The following is an 18647-nucleotide window of genomic DNA, read 5'->3' on the forward strand; positions in this document are numbered from 1 at the left end:
CCCTTGGAAACCTCGTTCTCGGCTTCTCCCACAGGGCACATCTTCACGCCTGACCCCACGGCTGCTCTCCTGGGACCTGCCCTCTGGCCAGAAGGGAGCATTTATCAACCCTGGGCTTGGGTTCTTCCAGACTCAGTCCTGTGAGTAAAATGGAGGATTTAAACTAAGGTTATTCATTCAAGGCCAATTAAAAAAATATTTATTGAATTCCTATCATTTCCCCATCAAATGTGTAGGCGCTGTGTACTGGGATCTGAGGACACAGTCCTTCCCTCGGGCCACGGGAGGATGCTGCAAAAGCCCCAGGGAGATGCACTGGGGTGATGCAGGGTCGGGGAGGAGGGCAGGTGGGGTCTGAGCATCTAGTCGTGGGCGCTGTGGCTGGAGAGGTGGAGAAGCCGGCTGGAGGCCGGGGGCCAGGCTGGGCAGCAGCGGGCGGCCCTGCGTGCTTTGGGAAGGGGAGTGCACCGCCAGGCCTCCCCCTCAGGAGGGGGATTCTGCAAGGTGGTGGCAGGACCCACGGCCACCAGGAAAGGAGCCAGAGGCCTGCGGGGGATGGGGAGATGCAGGGTTGGGGGGCAGAGTCAGGGCCTGGGAGCTCCTGATTTGGGCAGGGGGACAAGAATACTCTGGAGCAATGGCAGCTTTCTGACACGGATGATGGGATGCTGAACTGGGGACATGGGGTTGCGGTTAGTTCCTGGTGGACACACAGGGGATGTGGGGTTCCTTCCATGTGGACGCACTGGTGGGTTTTGTCAGGATCCCCAGGGAGAGGCATCAGCCGCCATGGGATGCGAAGGTCTGGATCCAGGAGCACGTGGACACCGGCGTGGCCCCAGTGGGATGGGGCTGGGTTCTGGCAGCAGAGACCCTTGGGTTGTCTTGGAAGAGAGTCCACATGACGAGCAAGGTGCAGTGGCCTTGCATCAGAGAGGCCTTGGTGATGGTCACCGGGGCTGGCAGCCTTCCTGTGTCTGTCACCAATCCTGACCCCATAGAGCAGCTCTTCTCTCGAGCTGACCTCTCTCACGCCCTACCCCCAAGGTCATCACCCTTGAAAATGCGTCCTGCACTTCCCAGCACTGACCTTGCCCGAAGACTCGCCCTCCTGCTTGAGAGAGACAGAGCATCCTGGGGCCGGGACCTGCACCCCCAGCTGAGTCTGTCCTGTCCCCAAGCCACATCTCCGAGGCCCAGGGGCAGCACTTCCAGTGTCGAAGATCTCACCTCTCGGTTGCAGGTGTGACACCATGGCAGGAGGCACTGGGTCAGGGCTGAGGGACAGGGACGGGGTTCACATTCAGCCGACAGTCACACCGGAGCCCCGGGCAGGAATGAGGGCAGGAATGAGGTACTATGTGCTTCCCGTCACTGTAACGGGGATGTCCTCCCAAGCCACGGGCCACTTTGGTGGAGCTGGGATTTCCTTCCCTCAGCTCGCCACTGAAGCTGGCACAAGTCTCGAAAGGCCTCTGCCCTGAAACCTAAGCATGTATGGAAGTTAAACAGCATGCTACGCAACCAGTGGGCCGAAGAAAACAGGAGCATCAGAAAATGTTAAAAACGATGACAAACATGCCCGAATCATGGGATGTGGCGATAGCATCGCCCCAAGAGAAATCCATAGCCGTGACCATGTACAATGACAGAAAGATCTCAAATGACTAGTCTAACTTTACACCGTACGGAACTAGAAAGAAGACGAGCAAAGTGAACTCGCAGCTACCAGGAGGACGGGAGCGGTGCAGACCGGGGCAGAGGTCCCAAAGAAGGGGAAAACCTCACAGGAGATGTATGAACCCCTCGCGGGTTCTTCAAAACAGTCCACAAAACTGGCCAATCGCTAGCTGGACCGACCGAGAGAGAGAGAGAGAGAGAGAGAGAGGCTCCTGTTGTGCTGGACGTCCCAGCCAGGCAGAGTTAAACCTAAAAGCCGTCTGGACTGGGTAGGAGTCCCTGTGGGCCGATGACGGAACCACATACGCACGATCCTAAGGAACCCACAGCTCTCGGGGCTCGTGAACGAGTTCAACAAATCTTCAGGACACAAGACCGACACACAAAACTCAGTTGTGTTTCTGCACGTATGCAGCGACCGACCCGAAGGTGAAGAAGACAGTCCCATTAAAACAGCGTAAAAGCCACCCTTAGGGAAGAAATCTAACCCAGGCAGTGCAGGACGAGTGCGCTGAGGCTGTAAACGTCACCAGCAGAGATCACGCAGACCCGAGGACACCGAGAGCTGGGCCGTGGGTACGGACCGGATGCTGTTAACGTTACTGTGTCAACGACTCTTCCTGAAGGGCTCTGTAGGGCAGGCAAGCTCCATCAAAACGCCAGTGGCCATTTTTGCAGAAATGGGAAAACAGATCGTAACGATCATACGGAATTGTAAGGCACCGCGAATAGACAAACCAGTCCTGAAACACGAGAGCCACCTGTCCCCTCTGCTCCCTGAGCCGGCCCTGACTCAAAGGCAGCACGTCTGACACCCGGACTCGGGGTCTTGGTCCTGGCAGTGCCTCTGCTAGGTGAGGATTGCCCCCAGGGCTCAGGCGGGGGGGGGGGGAGTCAGGCCCAAAATGTTCCTCCACTCCAGAGTCCTTTAAAATTCTATGTGGCTAGAGTTGCCTTGAAATCTCTAAATGGGCTTGGTTTTCCCCAAAGCTGCGCAGAGGGGTTCTTTGGACGAGCAGGCAGACCCTCGTGCGGGCCGCAGAGACAGCGAGGGCCCTGGCCCCCACAGGCCCACTCCCCTGTGGCACACACCCCTTGCCGCATCTCTGTGGCCACCTGGCAGCGAGGTCAACATGGAAAGTGAGACAACTGGCCTCCAGTTTCTCAAAAAACTGCATGCTCTGAGCTCACACAGATGGTCCTAACCCACGACTACTTTCTTTTTATTTCTCATTGGAAAACTGCAGAGCAGGGAGGACACAGGAGCGCCTGCCTGCCTGCAGACCGCGTACCCAGCTCTTGGCCCCGCCGCAGGTCAGCGGGACCTGCTGTGCTGCTCTGATCAGCGAAGGGCGAGGCCAGGCAGCACGAGGCCTGGGGGCTCTTCCTCCCCCAGAAAACTCAGGAGCTACATTTCCGTGCTGGGAATGGGGTCGGGGACACAGATACAGGGATGCCTACTGGGGCCAGTCGAAAGAGCCATCGCCGGTAAGGAGGCCTATGGCTGGAGGGCAGATGGCAAGTCCAGGGGGCTCTGGGAGGAAAGACTCTGGCCCCTAGCCTTGGGGGTTCTCACCACTGGCTCAGGCCAGGCCTGGCCAGAGAAAGCAGCGAAGGAGGGCAGGCCCTCAGCGGAGCCCAGAGCCAGTGTCCCCACCCTCCCGAGCCTCATCCTGCCAGAGGGGTCGTCATGTAGGGAGCTGCTGGAATCACATCACATGCCCCCCCCGGCCCCCCAATGTTAAGCTTTTGTACCAAAGAGGGAACATGGAGGGAGAGGTGACAGTGGTTTCCAGAAAGCACAGCAGGAACAGCAAATGTCCCAGAGCGACCTGCAGGTGTGACACAGCCAGCTTAGAGCACAGCCACCGGGCCCATGCCCCTCTAGTCCTGGGTCTCCTGAGCCCACAGCCCACAGGGCACATGCCTACGGAGGCTACAGCCCACGGGCACGTGCCCACAGAGCCCACAGCCCATGGGGCATGTGCCTTGAGGCCCTGGGCCCACTGCTTGGAAGCACCAGGGAGTCTGGTTCATTATGCACATGTGACACCATCAGACAGAAAGGTTCTGGAATATTCCGAGGCCGCCATGTTGTTCTTCAAAAAGCCGGGCAGCTTTTCAATCAATTATAGACCAGGGCATTCATTCTGAGAGTGATTCTTGAACCCCAGGGAATGGGGGCCTCCCTGGCAGGAGGAATGAGGAACGGGAACCCTGCCTCCCCGGCCGGCGTCTGCAGCAGAGTGCCATGGGCCCTGCTAGCTGTGTGGCAACGGGTCTGCTAGCTCCAGAAACTCAGTGTCAGTAAACCTCTGGGGGAGGTCTCCTTATTTACTGAACAACACAGGGCGTTGTTTTATCTGCCTCAAAATGAGTTCTTCTGATGAGTTTTAGGTACACTGAAGTATTCCCAGATGGCCCTTCAAATTTGGAGCTGGACAGAGTTCAGTCCAAGGGGCTGGGTGTCCACAGTCCAGGGCCCAGGCCACAGCCTAACAGTGGCATCAGCTGCCCACCCCAAAACCCTCCCAGCTTGACCAAGTAACAGTCTCCAAACCCATCTGCCACCCAGCCTTGAAAGGCCCAGGCCGTGTGGCCACCTTGGGATTGGTGACTGAGCCGCCTCAGTTTCCCCAGCTAATGAGCAGGGCCCCCAGCACACGACTGTGTCCAGCACCCCGACATCCCATCTCTGACACCCCACCCTGCCCCCAGCGTCCCCCCAACCCCGGCCCCCTGTGCAGAGTGGATCGTCCTTGGTCCCCAAGTTTGCCTGTGAGCCGGTTTGCTGAGACCTCCAAAGGTAGCCCAAAACTGGGGCTCTGGGTGCCTTGGGGGTGGAGATGGCCGCACCCGTGGGTGCTCGAGTACCTGAGCAGGGGCTGCCTGGGGAATGGTGGTTGGTCTGCGCCCGGGCACGGTGGAGCCTTCCTGGTCACCTGCTTGTAGATATTCCTGGCAGTCACCCCGATCCACAGCATGGTGGCCAGCGTGGAGTAGTGCAGCAGGATGCCTACCTGTGGGGAGAGGCAGATCAGCCGGGCCTCCGTGGGCCATCTCCCCCAGCGTGCTGCCCTTGGACACTGTGTGTTCCCCGAGGGCCGGGTCTGAGCCCCGCTGCTCCCTTTGCTTTCTCGGGAGGCAGCTCGATAGTGACAGGGAATGAGACCAGCAGGAGGGCATGTGGGGCCTCCACTCAGGGCAGATGTCCCACTTCCCAGGGAGGGCTGCAAAGGCTCTGGCACTGGTTAGCTTTGCTGCCCTGTGGAGAGATGGGGCTGGGAGCATACGGGCCTGTGCACACGATACTCCTGGGGCAGTCCACGTGAGGCTGGCCACATACGTGCCCCTCAGCTGCGCGCACACCGTGCCTACACACAGGCCTGTGCACGTGTGTCTAGGGTCAGTGCGGCCTGGACGTGGGACCCGAGGGCCCCAGGGAGGACTTCCTCTGGGCTCGGCGGCCCCGCAGCAGGGGTCTCCCAGTAGGCTGGTGCTGGGAGTGTGTATGACATAGAACCCTTTCAGGATCAGATGCCGAAATCTACTCCCCACAAGGCCGAGTTACTCACTGCTCTTGGCAGCTGCCCACGTTGGTCCCCTGGCTGCACTTACTTCCTTAGCTAAGTATGCATCCCCTCCTTGGTCTGCACCTGGTTCTGTGAAACACGGTTACCTATGAAGCAATAACCTGACATTTCACAATGACAAGTAAATTATGGCTGTGATTGGAAAGGGCATAGATGTTTAAGGAATACAGAGATTCTCTGAATAAAGCTAACATTGCGTTATAATGATTTATCAAATCCAGAGTTCAATGTTCACTTCTTAGAAAACTCCAGGATAATCGATGAGAATGGGATGCGTGGGGGGGATCCCCAGGGTCGTCTGCGGTTTCAGGTGGGCTCCCTGCATGTATGTGGCCAGTCCAACCGTTTCCTCAGCCTGGCCGGACCTCCTGCAGGCCTCAACCCCAGCGGGGACCCGGGGGGCAAGCACTCTCTGCACCTGAACCAGAAGGAGAAAGGGGCCACATCCACCTGGCCCTCGCCTGAAGGATGGTCAGTCTCTCTGTTCAGGGGGCAGCATTGTGGCCGTCATCACAGATGAACAGAAATAGTCGTGAGTCCTCGGAGGAGCCTTGGGATCAGGAGGAGGGGGAGGAGCTGGCTCCGATGCTGTCCGGCTGCTCGGAGCCCCGCCCAGACGGCCCCCCGCTCGCTTGTGGGGTTGCTGGACGGAGTGAGCAGTGGGACTCCGCCTCTCAGACACCCACTTCAGGATGGACGCAGGGAGGTCACAGGGACCCAGCCCTGGCTTCCAGACAAGGTTGCCGCCATCCTGGGAAGGAGGCAGCCATGGGCCCTCACACCGCCAACCCAGGGTCAGCACTGACGATGACGTCATTATCACGTGGAACCACCAGCGGCAGGCTGTTGGTGTGCATGATGTCACTCAGGACTTTAATGAGACTCCTGGTCATCTTGTTGCCATAGCGACCATCTGTTCTCTGTCGACCGGAGCTCCAGGCCACGTGGGGTGCATCATCTTACCCTGAGTCTGAGCCACAGCTGGACGGGGGGGGTCCAGGGGTATCCCATGTTCAGGTGCCAGGCCCCGGGGTGGTGGCGCGCTGTCCCTTGTCAGAACGGGGCAGACTTGGCTGCCACCGGAGGAAAACCACATTTGCCAGGATGAATTGGCTCTCGGAGATGAGGACCCTGAGACGTCTGATATCCGTGGTGGGCAAGCTGGAGGCTCAGGAGAGCTGAGTCCAGGGGCTGGACACTGATGTCCCAGCCTGGACAGGCACAGAGAGAATCTCTCCCTCCTCTGCCATTATCCCTAGACCCCCAGGGGAGCGGACGAGCCCCACAATGGGGAGGGCGCCTACTGGGCCCAGTCCAGGGCTGACCTCATCCACACCTGCACACTGGCACCCAGAACGATGTCTGACCAGATGTCGGCCCCGCGACTGTTCCCATCAACACAGTAAGGCTAACTATCCCGTCCTCTGATGCCCCGGTGTCCCAGGTGCGTCTCCTCAGGCCTGCCTCCTCTGCAGCGAGTCGTGGGCAGAGCCGGGCGTGCTGGCTGAGCCAGGCATGGCCTCTGCACTAGTAGCCACTGCTCTGTTGGCGTCTGCAAAGCACCTGCCTGTGTTACAGAAACGTTTGGGGAGTTCCAGGGAGAATGTCACCCTGAGGGCTGGCCGGGCTCTCCAGCACTGCAGCGCCCCCCCCCCCCCCATTGCCTCACCTGGGCCCCAGCTCTGTTCTCTCGAATGCACATGAGGCCCTCCGTCTCTCCTTGCCTGCTGGAGGGCAGCCCAGCCAGGGCTCGTGTGGCTTCACTCCCAAAGGTGGGTCAGGTCCTGACGCATGTTCGCAAATGAACGAGTGAGTGAATCATGCACCTGGAACCTTGTGGAAATGTAGTTGGGAGGTCAGGGGGCATCTGCTCCAGAGCTCATCGGCTGACTCCCTCCGACAGGGGGCCTGAGGGGTTGTCAGCACAAGACAATCAACCATTTCTCACGCTAACGTCATCTTGGCAGACCCTGCCTCTCTGGACCTGACCAGGCCTGTGCTGTCCCTGGGGTGCCTACCCGGCTAATGGGCCGGGCCTCAGATGCCACGAGTACACCCGGTCTCCAGGAGTCTCCATCCAGGCTGGAGCATGGGTACAGTTCCCAGGTTTCTCCCCGTGGTGCCGAGGAGCTTGGGGGGTGGCCGCAGGGCCTGGGAGCAGCAGGCTCCTCACCGCCAGGGTCCCTGCGCAGGGGTCACTCAAGTGGCCGAGTGCGATATGGAGATACAATCCGTTTCACGGCTCGCAGACGGCTCCGCTCCTCAACGGCGCTCACAGGGGGAATGTGGATCGGATTTTCCTGTGTCCCTGCTGCGGCTGTTTCCACACCACTCCACAGGCTTCAGGAAGCGTGTCTGCCCCTCATCGTGGTTTCCACGTGTGTGCTGGCAGCTTTTCTGGGGGGGCTCGTGTGCAGGGGAGAAGCCAACCTCTGATGGGGTGGACAGCCCCGACAGGGATTTGCACGCAAGCAAGCCTGGGCTCCGGAGCAGGGTGCTGCCCGGTGGCGGGCATCTGCAGCGGGATCTCACCGCCCGATTCTTCCCCAGGGCGCCCCTGTGGGAGCAGCCTCTCACCGGGGGGCAGTCGTCCGCCATCTGTGCAGGGGACAGGCTATCTCGTGTGCAGAGACCACCACCAAGGTTGGCGCTAGTGCCCCTGAGTGTCAGGTAATCAGGCCCCAGCGCCTCCCACAACCACCAATAAATGTTGAATTGACAGAGCAAAGGCTGTAAGGGGGCAACTTGACACCCTCTGGACGCCGAGAGCCTCCCTCCATGTGGCCCAGACAGACCCACACCCCCAGGGACTGAAACCCGAGAGGTGAGTCCTTGGTAAGATGCTCTTTGGTCCGTGGGGCAGCCCCCATCTGGCTCCTGCCTGGGCGCTGGAGGTCACTGTCCATCTGGAAGAGACTGTCCACCCTGGAGGCCACTGTCCGCGTTGGAGGAAACTCTACTTGGAGGTCACTGTCCAGCTGGGCGAAGCTGGGGCCCTGAACAGAGGGGCTGGGCAAGGAGCCGGAGGGAGGAGCGCACAGAGAAACTTGGGCTTGGGGCTGCCTCTCCTGGGCTCGGGCCACACTCGGCAGCACAGGGAACCAGGCTGACAGCTGGGGGAAGGGCCTCTTCTGATCTCTGTCAGAACCAACAGGTATTCCCCCTTTTATAAAGAAACGCCAGGTGAGGCCACAGGGAGAGAAGACACTTTGGTGACTTGTTCTCAATGCAGCGATGCTCTGAAGCCCCTCTTTTTTACCTGAGAGGGGAGCAGAACTTCCAGAGTGAGGTCGCGCGGTCTGCCACGGTTCCACGTGGGGGCTGGGCCTCCGTGGCCTGGACTCCCTGGCCACCTGCTGGTGCCAGAGCTTCTCCCTCACTAGAGCCTGGGCATCAGCATCTGTGGATTCTTACCTGGCCGGGGGCGGGGGAGCAGGTGGCCCCTTCTCCGTGCTCCTGCCCAGCAGTTTCTGTGGGAGGGCAGCTCCCACCCCATTCCCGGGACCAGCACCGTTTGCCGGACAGTGAACGTCCAGGTAGCTGGTCAAGTGGGAAACGGATTCTCTGACATGATCCAATGCTGAGCGAAACCATAGGCCTCACGATGGGGAGAGGCCGCGATACGGGAGGCGCGTCTGGACAAACCAGTGTATTTTAATAAATAAGACTGTGATCGCATATTTCCCATTTGGTAGCAGGGCGGATACACACTTGACATCTTGTAACAACACGAGGACACGGACAACACTCACCGCCTGGCACAGGATTGGGTACTTGGTGCGGTTGACGCCGCCGGCAAACACTGTGAAGGTCAGAGCCGCGTGGAAGCAGAAATTCAGGAGTGTGTGTCGGCCTTTCCGGCTGATTCGGATGGCGCTACGGGAGATGGAGGTTTCCCTTCAGAACCCGGCATGCAGGGCAACGCGCGCAGTGCAGCCCCCTTAGCCAAATGCCGTGCTCCGTCCACACGGGGACCGAGCTGAAGACCTCCAAGGCGTGACTGAGTGGGGGTCGGGGGGGCGCACCCGAAGGACCAGATGGAGAGAAAGGCATAGGGACTTGCTGAATCCACCGTTAGGGTGCTTTTGTGGTAAATCAGGCAGGAATGCTCTGACTGGAAGGGTTTTGAGAAATCTCAAACCTGGTCACAGGCCAGATGCTGATATTGAAGCCCTGAGACTCTGACTTGTGTGGTCGCACAGACAGAGGGTGGGAGGGGTCCCCTGGCCACACCTCCTGGTTCCCAGGACAGAGTTCTTCCCTGTCTGTGCAGATGTCTGGTACCTCAAGAAGAGGGCATGGCTGTGACTGACTGTGAGCAAGAGCCCCCTGTAGCCACCCTTGTCCCTGGACTAGGGTGTTGTCTGTGGCTGTGACCATCTCCATGACTAGGCCTCACCTTGGCTGTGGCCACGACAGAGATTGCTCAGTCCTTCCCCATGACCGTGGCCTTGGACATGCCCAAGCCTCTTCTCATCACTGTGGTTATGGCCACAGTCTAGGCTTCGCTCATGACTTTGATTATGGGCTTGACCCTGACCATGGCAGAGACCCCTCCTCACATTTCCCAGTGCATCTTCGAGTGATGCAGACATACCCAGGTCACCCCCCTACCCCTTGCAGGCAGAGGTGGCTGGGAAACCAGCTCAGCAGATAAACAACTAGGTCCCCGTCCCCCCACTAGATTAAAAGGCACAATGCAAACGTGTGTGAGGGTTCTGGCAGCTACTGTAACTTCCTAAGGATGGGGCTCTTGGAGCAGCTGAACTGAGGCCACTGTGGGAAGACCCTGACGGAGGCTTAGAGTGGAAGGGCGAGGCTGTTCCTGAGTACTTGGCCACCCTCGGCTGCAGCCAGGCCCCCCCCCCGGCCCCCCGGGCTAGGCAGGCGATCTGTGAGGTGCCCTCAGGGACTTCTTGCTACGTGAGGGCAGCTCTCACTGCAGGGTCTTGAGCACAGTGGGGCCTTACTTCTGGTGCACGACGTAGGTGACGACGGAGGCGAGGAGACAGAGCAGCATGACGGCCGTGCACGCGTACACCACGGGGTGCAGGAACTCCCCTGGGTACTGGGGCAGGGAGAGGACAGTCTTCAAATCCTGGAAAGAACACAGAGCAGACCGTGTGAGCAGGGACTATGCACCAGGCAGAGCTGCCTGGATCTCTCGGGTCGGGCCTCCCCCCTGCAGGTCGTCAGGGGCATCTGCGGAGTCGAGCAGAGATTTGTGACGGGTGACCTGCTTCCCTGGAACGTGTCTGCCTGAGGGCCCCAAGCTGCACGCCATGAGGGTCTGGACGGAGCCGTGCACAGGGGCAGCGGCACATAGCAAATGCCCGCAGTCCCACTTTCAGTCTCAGGTACACTGAGATTCTACTTTACGGCATCTCCCAGGAGAATTCCGCGTCATGTCCCTGGAGCCGACTCCAGTCATGGAGAAAGAGCAGTGTGGCCCTGAGCCCTCTGGAGAGCACTGCAGCCCAGGGTCGAAGGCCAGAGTTCAAAGGGGAACACGTTTCCCATGGGGGCGTGAAGCTGAGGGGCAAGGCCCATGGCTGGACGTGTGAACTGAGGGAGTTTTGTCTTTTTGTCCATAAGACCAATGAGGTGAGCTCCCACGTGTCAGCGCAGGCAGCTCCCAGAGTTACCTGCCCCGGGACCAGTAGAAAACGTTGCAGCAAAGCACAGCGTCACGCGAGCAGGCCTCGCACACCCCGCCAGGTACCCAGCAACCAAGTCTGGTGATTTCTGTGCCCTGGAGGAGAGCACCCCAAGGGTACAGACCCTTCTCTGCTGTGTGGGCTCCAGAGGCGCCAATGGGAGCCCTGGCCTCATGCCCCTCTGACCTCTGACACTCACTGAGCAATGTTCCAGACCCTTGATGTGTTGTGACTCACTGAGTCACAGGGAAACCCTGCTGTGGACTGAAACGTATCCCTATAATTGAGGGGTTGGAGTCCTCGTGCTCCACGTGACTTCAGTGGAGGTGGGCCTTCATGGGGGAGACTGAGGTCACGGGAGGTCATAGGGTGAGGCCTGGTTCTATAGGACCCACATCCTTATAAGAAGGAGACTAGGATACGACCTGCCCAGAGGGAAGGCCATTGGAGGGTGCAGCGAGAAGGCGGCTGTCTACATGTCCAGGAGGGTGGCCTCAGGACAAACAACCCTGTGACACTTGACCTTGGACTTCGAGGCTCCAGGACTGAGCGACAGTTCTATATTTTAACCTGCTCTGCCTGGGGCGCTGGTTACGGCTGCCCGCCCCCCTCACTGGGGTGCTGGGTATGATCCCCTGGCACCCTGCTATACACGCCACCTCCCGGGTGCTGGTCCCAGCTCCCCCAACCCCCTTGCCCCCAGGTGCTGGTCACGGTCGTCACAGCAGCTGGATACACCCCGTTGGGGGGTTGTTGTTCTTTCCACTTTCCAGGTCAGAGGGTGAAATCCTTTCTTGACCTCTCAGCTCATGCTCTGAGCCACACGCTCTGCTCGCACAGCCCCTAGGACCTGCCCGGCTTGGGGAGGGCAGGCGGGGGCTGGTGCCCACAGAGGGCTGCCCGGGCGTCCCCTGTGAGACCACGCTGAGCTGCCCAGTTGTGACAACAGACTGGTGGTCGGGTGGTGGCGTCTGAAGCCTTGCCAGCAATGCCCAAGGCAGATGCACCCACCCCAGGTGACACGGGCTCTGAATGTGCGATGGGCTCCTCCCCGGGCACTCAGGGCAGCAGGAAGCAGCCGGTGCTCCTCCAGGATGGTGCCCAGCCTGAGTCATGCGAGAAAAGGACAGAAATGCCCTTGAAGGGCCCTTGGCCTCGCCAGGGCTGGGAAGGCGGTGCGTGCAAGAGCTCAAGCTGCCTCCTTTCTCGTCAGTCCAGCTAAGACAAGGCCCTGGCCAGTCGGGGAAAGTCAGATTGTTCAGAGGGAATTCCAGGGACAGCCAAGGGCCACCCTAGTGTCCAGCCATGGCCTCTGCACCTTGATCTTGCTCTGCCCAGGGACCTTTTCAAGGAGACCTCTCTGCTGTCATGGCAACTGCAGATGGAATCCTGTCACCATGGAAAGGTGCCAAGCGACCTGGACACCAAGGGACTTCTCCCAGTCTGACCGCTGAAGGACCTAGCTGACGATCAAAACCGGAAGGATCACCCCTGACCCAGCTGCTGACCTGATGTAACCAAAGAAGGAGCACCATGTTGCCTGGTAGACTGTAGGCTGGACACTATTGTGGCCCCACACAGCCCCGACTGTCCACGGGCCAGGAAGCCTGAAGGGCAGGTGCAGACGTGCACAGAACACCAACGACTCCCATCCAGATGACTGGGGTTTCAGCAGGACCCATGGTGCGCATGCGGCCCCAATTCCCATGAAATCATGAGCTCAGGAGCAAAGACAGCCAAAGGATGCCAGCTTCAAGGTGACAGGGACACCACGGCTGCAGGGCCCCCTTGGGACAAGTGGGGGCAGCTGACTGTGGCCTGGAGCCCTGCAGGCCTGGCCCGCCCTGGTCACTACACCCACGCCCAACAAGGCTTCTCCCTAAGGCACACTCGTCACCCGGGGCCTTGGTGGCCGTGGCAGGCACCCACTGGGCCCTCCATCCTGCAGCGTGGAACTTCCGTCTGCAAGGACACGTTTCTGTGATGCAGGACACGATTGTCTGTTGGTGAAGAATAGGTGTTTTGTAAGGAAGATGGAGCAGCCCAGCTTGTCTGTCTCCCTGGGGCTTGCTAGGCTCCCTGGGTTATGCCGGCTGCTGGAAGCGCTCACGCACCCTTACCTGCCGCCCCAGCTTCTGGAGCGCTCCCTGGGGCCCTGGGGAGGTCTGGGTTTTTGGTGCTTGTCACCATCAGCCGGCATCAGCTTCCTGACAACTGTAACTCACTGCAAAATTCGAGGAAAGCAAGTTTTCCTGGTCAAATCCTGATGTGTAATTATCTTCTCACCGCCGTTCCTTCTGAAACTGTCTGCTGCTGACAGGTGGACAGCGGCCCAGCTGGCTGTAGAAAGTCAGGCCTGATCACACCCCAGAGATTGCCCAGGCCCTCGTGTGTGTCATTAGTTCTTTTCACAGAGACGACGGTTTTTAACCTGGGGTCTAAAAAACCGATGCTTGACCTGGCTGGGACGGGCTTCTTGTGCATGGAGCCCGACTTGGGCTGAGGCCTGGGGTGCGCCCACCCCCCCAGGGACTCACGGTCCTTTCCTGGCCTTTCTTGGGGTGCTATCACTGCTCACCCAAAGGCCCACACCTTCCTGCTGGGGGCAGGGGTGGCGGGTGGAGAGCGGCCGGGCAATGCAAGCACACCCATCCTAAAGCAGAGTCTGCCGTGACGCCTGGCACCCCGTGTCCCCGCACAGCATCCCAGGGTTGGAGAAGCGGGTCTGGCGCCCAGAACCTGCCATCAGAGAACTCACGCTCAAGGGCACCCTATCGGCCAAGTTTTATCCACAGACCCCAACCCCTTTCTGCTAAGCCAGTGGGAAGTCAGACCTCATTCCTGCTACAGGCAAACGCTTCGGGGTGTCAACTCAAGACACAGTACTTCCTGAGAACGGTGCTCAGGCCAGCGCACACAGCTGAGGTCACCCCAATGGGGGTGCTTTCTCATCCGAGGGCCCATTTTGAAGCAGCAAGGTGGGGGGCTTCAGAGCTCCGGAGCAGCTGCACCAGCAATGTGCACTTTACAAGACACAGAGCTTCGATTCCATTTGGCCTCCTATTGTTTTCCTCCAAGTTAGGTATCAACTGTGCCTTTCTATATTTTTAGAGGTGACATTTAAAATTCAAAGTAGGTAATGCAAAAGGGAGATATTATTCTATATTTTAAAGTTCACACGTGTACGAGTTCCTCCTGGAGGAATTATTTTGCAAGTGTCCCACAGACAAGATCCTTGTGACGTGTGGGGCTGACTCCCCAGGGCGGGTCCCTTGAGTGCCCTTGGGACCAGCATGGCCCTCACATCAGAGAGGCTGGGCTCAGTCCAGAGAACCATCCTGCTGCCGTGGCCCCCAGCTCGCGATCCCTGCTCACTGCTCTGCCTTTAGAAGCCTTGCGAGATTGTCTTTCCCCCTGGGAAATTTGGGCTTCCATCTTCCCACGGGCTGGCCTGTGTTCTCGTGGAGCCTGGAGGCTTGCAGCTCTTGCCTGTGGTTTGCTTGTATTTTCCCTTTTCTTGAGGCTCACCTTCCTTTTACATTTTATTATTATTTCAGTTGGATGTGTACTTTTCGGTTTGTTCTGCAAATAAATCAACTTGGATGTTAAGAGAGAGACAAAAAGAAAGAGGAAGGAGGTATTATATCAGGTGTCAGTTGTCTGATCAAGACGGGGCCCTTTTGTTGGGGGGTGGGGGGGCGGCGTAGGAAAGTGGCCTCTTCCACCAGGGAGATGCAGACCGTCCTCGGCGTCCCCTCTGCCTCTGTTCTGTACCGACTGAGACGGATCTCATTATTAGTGCCCGACGCCCCTTGTCTGTGTTTTTGATGATCATTGCATCTCATCGATCTGCCAGACTTCCATGAAAGTGTCCCAGGGGAAAGGCAGAGGCAAAAGGTAAGTAATTTATTCATTTGGAGCACAAATTACCCTAATTGGACATCACATTTGTACAGTTTGTTACATTTTTCTCTTGGCAGGGTATGTGGGAAACAGCACACGGACTCCTACTGGCCTGGGGTTACCGGCCTCAGGGGTTAACATTCAGGGGAGCAATGGGGTGATACAGTCTCCATTTCTGGGATGAAGGTAAGCTTGTACACTTTTAGAAATTTAAATATGAGGCTGAATGAAGAGTGGCAAGGGGAGAACTGGTGGGGTTCCAGGTCCTTGCAGGGGCGTGCAGGTGTGCAGGTGCTTGCAGGGGCGTGCAGGTGCGTGTAGGTGCATGCAGGGGCATGCAGGTGCATGGAGGTGTGTGCAGGTCCTTGCAGGTGCATGCAGGTCCTTGCAGGTGTGTGCAGGTCCTTGCAGGGGCGTGCAGGTGGGTGCAGGCCCTTGCAGGTGTGTGCAGGTGCGTGCAGGTGTGCAGGTCCTTGAGGGTGCCTTGTGTGGCTGGTTGGAGGTTGTTAGGGAGCAGCCTGGATGAGCTGTGGCATGCATACAGGTCAGGCCGAGTCTTGACCAGCTCAGATGGGGCCTCCCTAACCCCCCCTGCTCAGCAGTGCGGCAGGCACCAACAAGGCTTCCACAGTTCCACCCTGCCTCTACCTCTGGTCTTTTCAGGGGATTTAATTCCATTGTTGTCTTTTCAAATGTGGGGTGCTTATGTACAGAAAAAGGGTGTCCTGAGCATGCTGTGTCTTTGGGAGCCTGCACTCCAAGCGCAGCCAGGGTAGGCCTTGCTGTTTACCCTGTCCCAGCTTCCAGCCCCTGCTGGACGTGGCAAAGGATAGTCTGATGACACTGAGGTCAGCCCTGAGTTCAGAGTGAGTAGGGGCTCTGCAGGGTTCTCGGCTGCTGCTGGCACCTGCGGGGCCTGGGACACATCAAAGAGAAGCCACCAAAGTAGGGTCTCTGCCTCTCGGGTTCAACATTAGCTAGCGGGTAGTCCTGTCCTCTCAGATCTGCTTGATGTCCCAACGATCAGAGGAGTCCCGCCACGCCTTGTCAGCCACAGGAGGTGTGGCTGGGAAGACAGCACTTGTGCAGAATGAACGTGGCCTCCCTCACAGTGACCACACTGCTCCTCAGGCAAACCATAAGACCTACGCTCTAAAAGGAAACGGGGAGAATGTGCACAACTTTGGACAACTTCTTACTCCCTTCTAGTGCCCGTTGCTGCGTTCTCTTGGGGAGGTTAAGTGTGAAGATCACAGAAGACCATGGAGTGCGAAGGAACACGTGTTTTGGTTGTTGCTTGAATTTGAACACTAACGGGGCCACCGCACACACAGGTCCACATTCGTTTGCTAACAGCCGTGACGCTGGCCTGGGTTCTGCAGGCTCCGCAGGAGTGTCCGGGTCTGTGTGCATTCATGGTCCTGCCAGAGCCCCGAGGGCAGGTGGGGCGCACGTCCAGAAGGGAGGACAGGGGCCTCAGTGCAACACTAGCGTCAGTGTGGCCCCAGAGGTGCTCCAGGAGACCGTGTGTCATCACACTCAGGAGCCAGAAGGCTGATTGCCGACCTCAGGTGTCAGGGAAGCTGACGGCCAGCCCAGGGCAGGTGCCTCGCAGGTGGCGTGAGTGTGGCCGTGTGGGGTGCGCAGTGTCGGGCCACCCTGCTGTTCACAGACCCTGGTCTTCCTCCTTGTATAGCCAGGGCCCCGGGGGTAAGCCACCCAGGCATCTACACAACAGGCTCAGGAACGCTCATGAAGAATGCTTGCCCCAGAGCTGCCCCCGTAGGGGCCTGGGTCTCCATTTCTTTTGGAGACTCTCCAGTGAACACATTATTTGTTAATAAAAAACCCAACAAACTGCTGAGACTCCAAACCCTCCAGGCAAGTGTAACCCACCAGTCCTCATGGTCCTGGACTGGGCCAGTGTCGAGCGGTGGAGACTGGGGGCAGTGCTGTATGTGAACACAGTCACCGGGGATGGGACACAGGGAGGGCCTGCTTGGAAGGGTCAGGATCAGACAGGAAGAGGTGCCAGGGCAGCTGGCTGAGGCACAGGGGTCCTGCCCCTGCCCCCAGCCTTCGGCAGCATCTCCTGGTTCACCCTCTGTCTGCTGTCTGGTTCCATTTTGCAAATAAGGCTCTAACCTGAGTGAGGATGAAACCCTGAGAAACGGGCTGACCTAGAGGCCCCAGGTATGTCGGGCAAGGCACCGTGGGGCCACAGGTGGTCCCTTAAGAAGACAGGGCCTGGCCAGGCTGGTGGCCTCCCGAGGAGCGGTAGGGTCTGGATGCACAACCTCTAGGGTGTCTGGCATCCTCCTGGCCAGTGAGGCTTGGAGCAGCGGTGTGGACGATGCTGAGTCTTGGCAACAGGCACCGACCTTGTTTGGGCGTCTCGAACAGAACAGGAAGGAAACGAACAAGTGACTCAGACAGACCCCCCCCCCCCCTTAGGAAGCAGACAATCGGGTGTGCATTTGACTCATTGCTGGCGTCCAAGCCACGGCCGCTGCCAGCCACGTGTCCTGTGGCCATTGGCATTCCCCGCACGCGCTCTGGGCCCTCGGCAGTCGCCGTCCCTCACAAACACACACGATGCATTATTTACTCGGCCACCAGCCCTCCCGGAATCCAAGCCGGCAGCAACCACACCGGAGCTTCACGAGCCTTCACGCCAAGTCCCCTAATGGCCCTGTGTGCTGCTGACAGCAGCCGTGCCCCCTTTTCTGGGGAAACGTCCTCCCCGTGTCTGCTGTACGTGCTGCTGAAGCCCACCCACGTCTCCCTGCCGTTCAGCCAACTTTCTGAGGGGAAGGGGCTGGCAGGGCTGCAGCGGGAAGGCCGCACGACAGCCTCGGACCCGAGGGGGGGGACCCCAGCCAGGGGCCAGAGGAGGTCTCGCGGGTCCTGGACCTGAGCCTGGGGGGAGGGACGCAGGCAGCGTCTCCTGCCCTGATTACATGGCTCCACATTGCGGCACGCCAGCCGCTAATTAGCATGAGGGACAGCCGAGCGGCCAGCAGGCAGTCCTGGAGACCAGGGGCCCAACGCCGCTAACTGACCACGCGGTAACCCCGCGAGCAGTGGTGGCCGCCCTTGGCGTGGCTGGCCCCGCTGCCCGGTGGGGGCACGTACTCACCATGAGCCCTGCGAAGCTCCTGCAGTGTGAGTGCCGGACGGAGTGGGGTCGCCGCCGAGCCGATTATGTGGCCCCCTCTTCCCCGCCGGCCTCCATGGCCGTCCCGAAGGTCAAGGTCCCACACACTGGCCGTGGGGTCGAGCCCCGGGACGGGTGCCTCGGGGCGACAGGGGGTCAGTTGAGGGTCAAGAGGCCGTCCCCATCTGTGAAGACAGGGCACGGTCAGGGCAGGGTGGAGGGGGCCCTGGCCTCAGCCCGGGGCTGGCCCCACGCAGCCACCCCACCTGGCCAGCCTGTTGGAGCGTGTGGCTCAGGGCTTGGTCGCCCGGGACACACAGAGACTGCGTGCTGGTCTGGGGACCTCAAGCGGGACATGCGGAGCCAGACGCCGCCCTCCTGGGACCCCTGCCTTCCCCCCCTGGAACCGGCGTCTGCGGGCCGCCCGGCGCCCTGGCTGCTAGAGCCCCGCAACATGTCTGTCGGTTCCGTCAGGAGCGCTGAGCAGACCTCGGAGCCCCCTCCTAACGAGCAACCAGACCGGCTGGCAGACGCGGGGGCCGGCGTGGCCCCCCGATGCCCACCTCGCCGGTGGCTGCGTGCCCCCCGTGGAGCCCAAAGTTATTCAGCCTCTGCGTCCGGAGCAGCGCGCGTTCGGCAGGAGCCGCCCCAGCCGGC

General features: G+C 59.5%; 1 protein-coding gene across 1 annotated transcript in view; it reads right to left on the minus strand.

Moving 5' to 3' along the window:
• The window catches only part of ADGRA1 (adhesion G protein-coupled receptor A1), a 30545-nt gene extending 12378 nt beyond the window's left edge, over positions 1-18167 (minus strand). The window contains exons 1-4 of the mRNA XM_045809380.2: positions 17973-18167; positions 10244-10371; positions 9026-9149; positions 4555-4700 (exon numbers count right to left, since the gene is read on the minus strand). Coding sequence (XP_045665336.1) covers positions 4555-4700; positions 9026-9149; positions 10244-10371; positions 17973-17975 — 401 coding nt within the window. The 5' untranslated portion in view covers positions 17976-18167. The remainder of the gene's footprint in view (positions 1-4554; positions 4701-9025; positions 9150-10243; positions 10372-17972) is intronic.
• Between the last annotated feature and the right edge of the window lie 480 nt (positions 18168-18647).

The sequence above is a fragment of the Ursus americanus genome, chromosome 6 (assembly GCF_024610735.1).
Source record: "Ursus americanus isolate L20-20 chromosome 6, mUrsAme1.1.p, whole genome shotgun sequence".
In the NCBI taxonomy this organism is placed as follows: Eukaryota; Metazoa; Chordata; class Mammalia; order Carnivora; family Ursidae; genus Ursus; species Ursus americanus.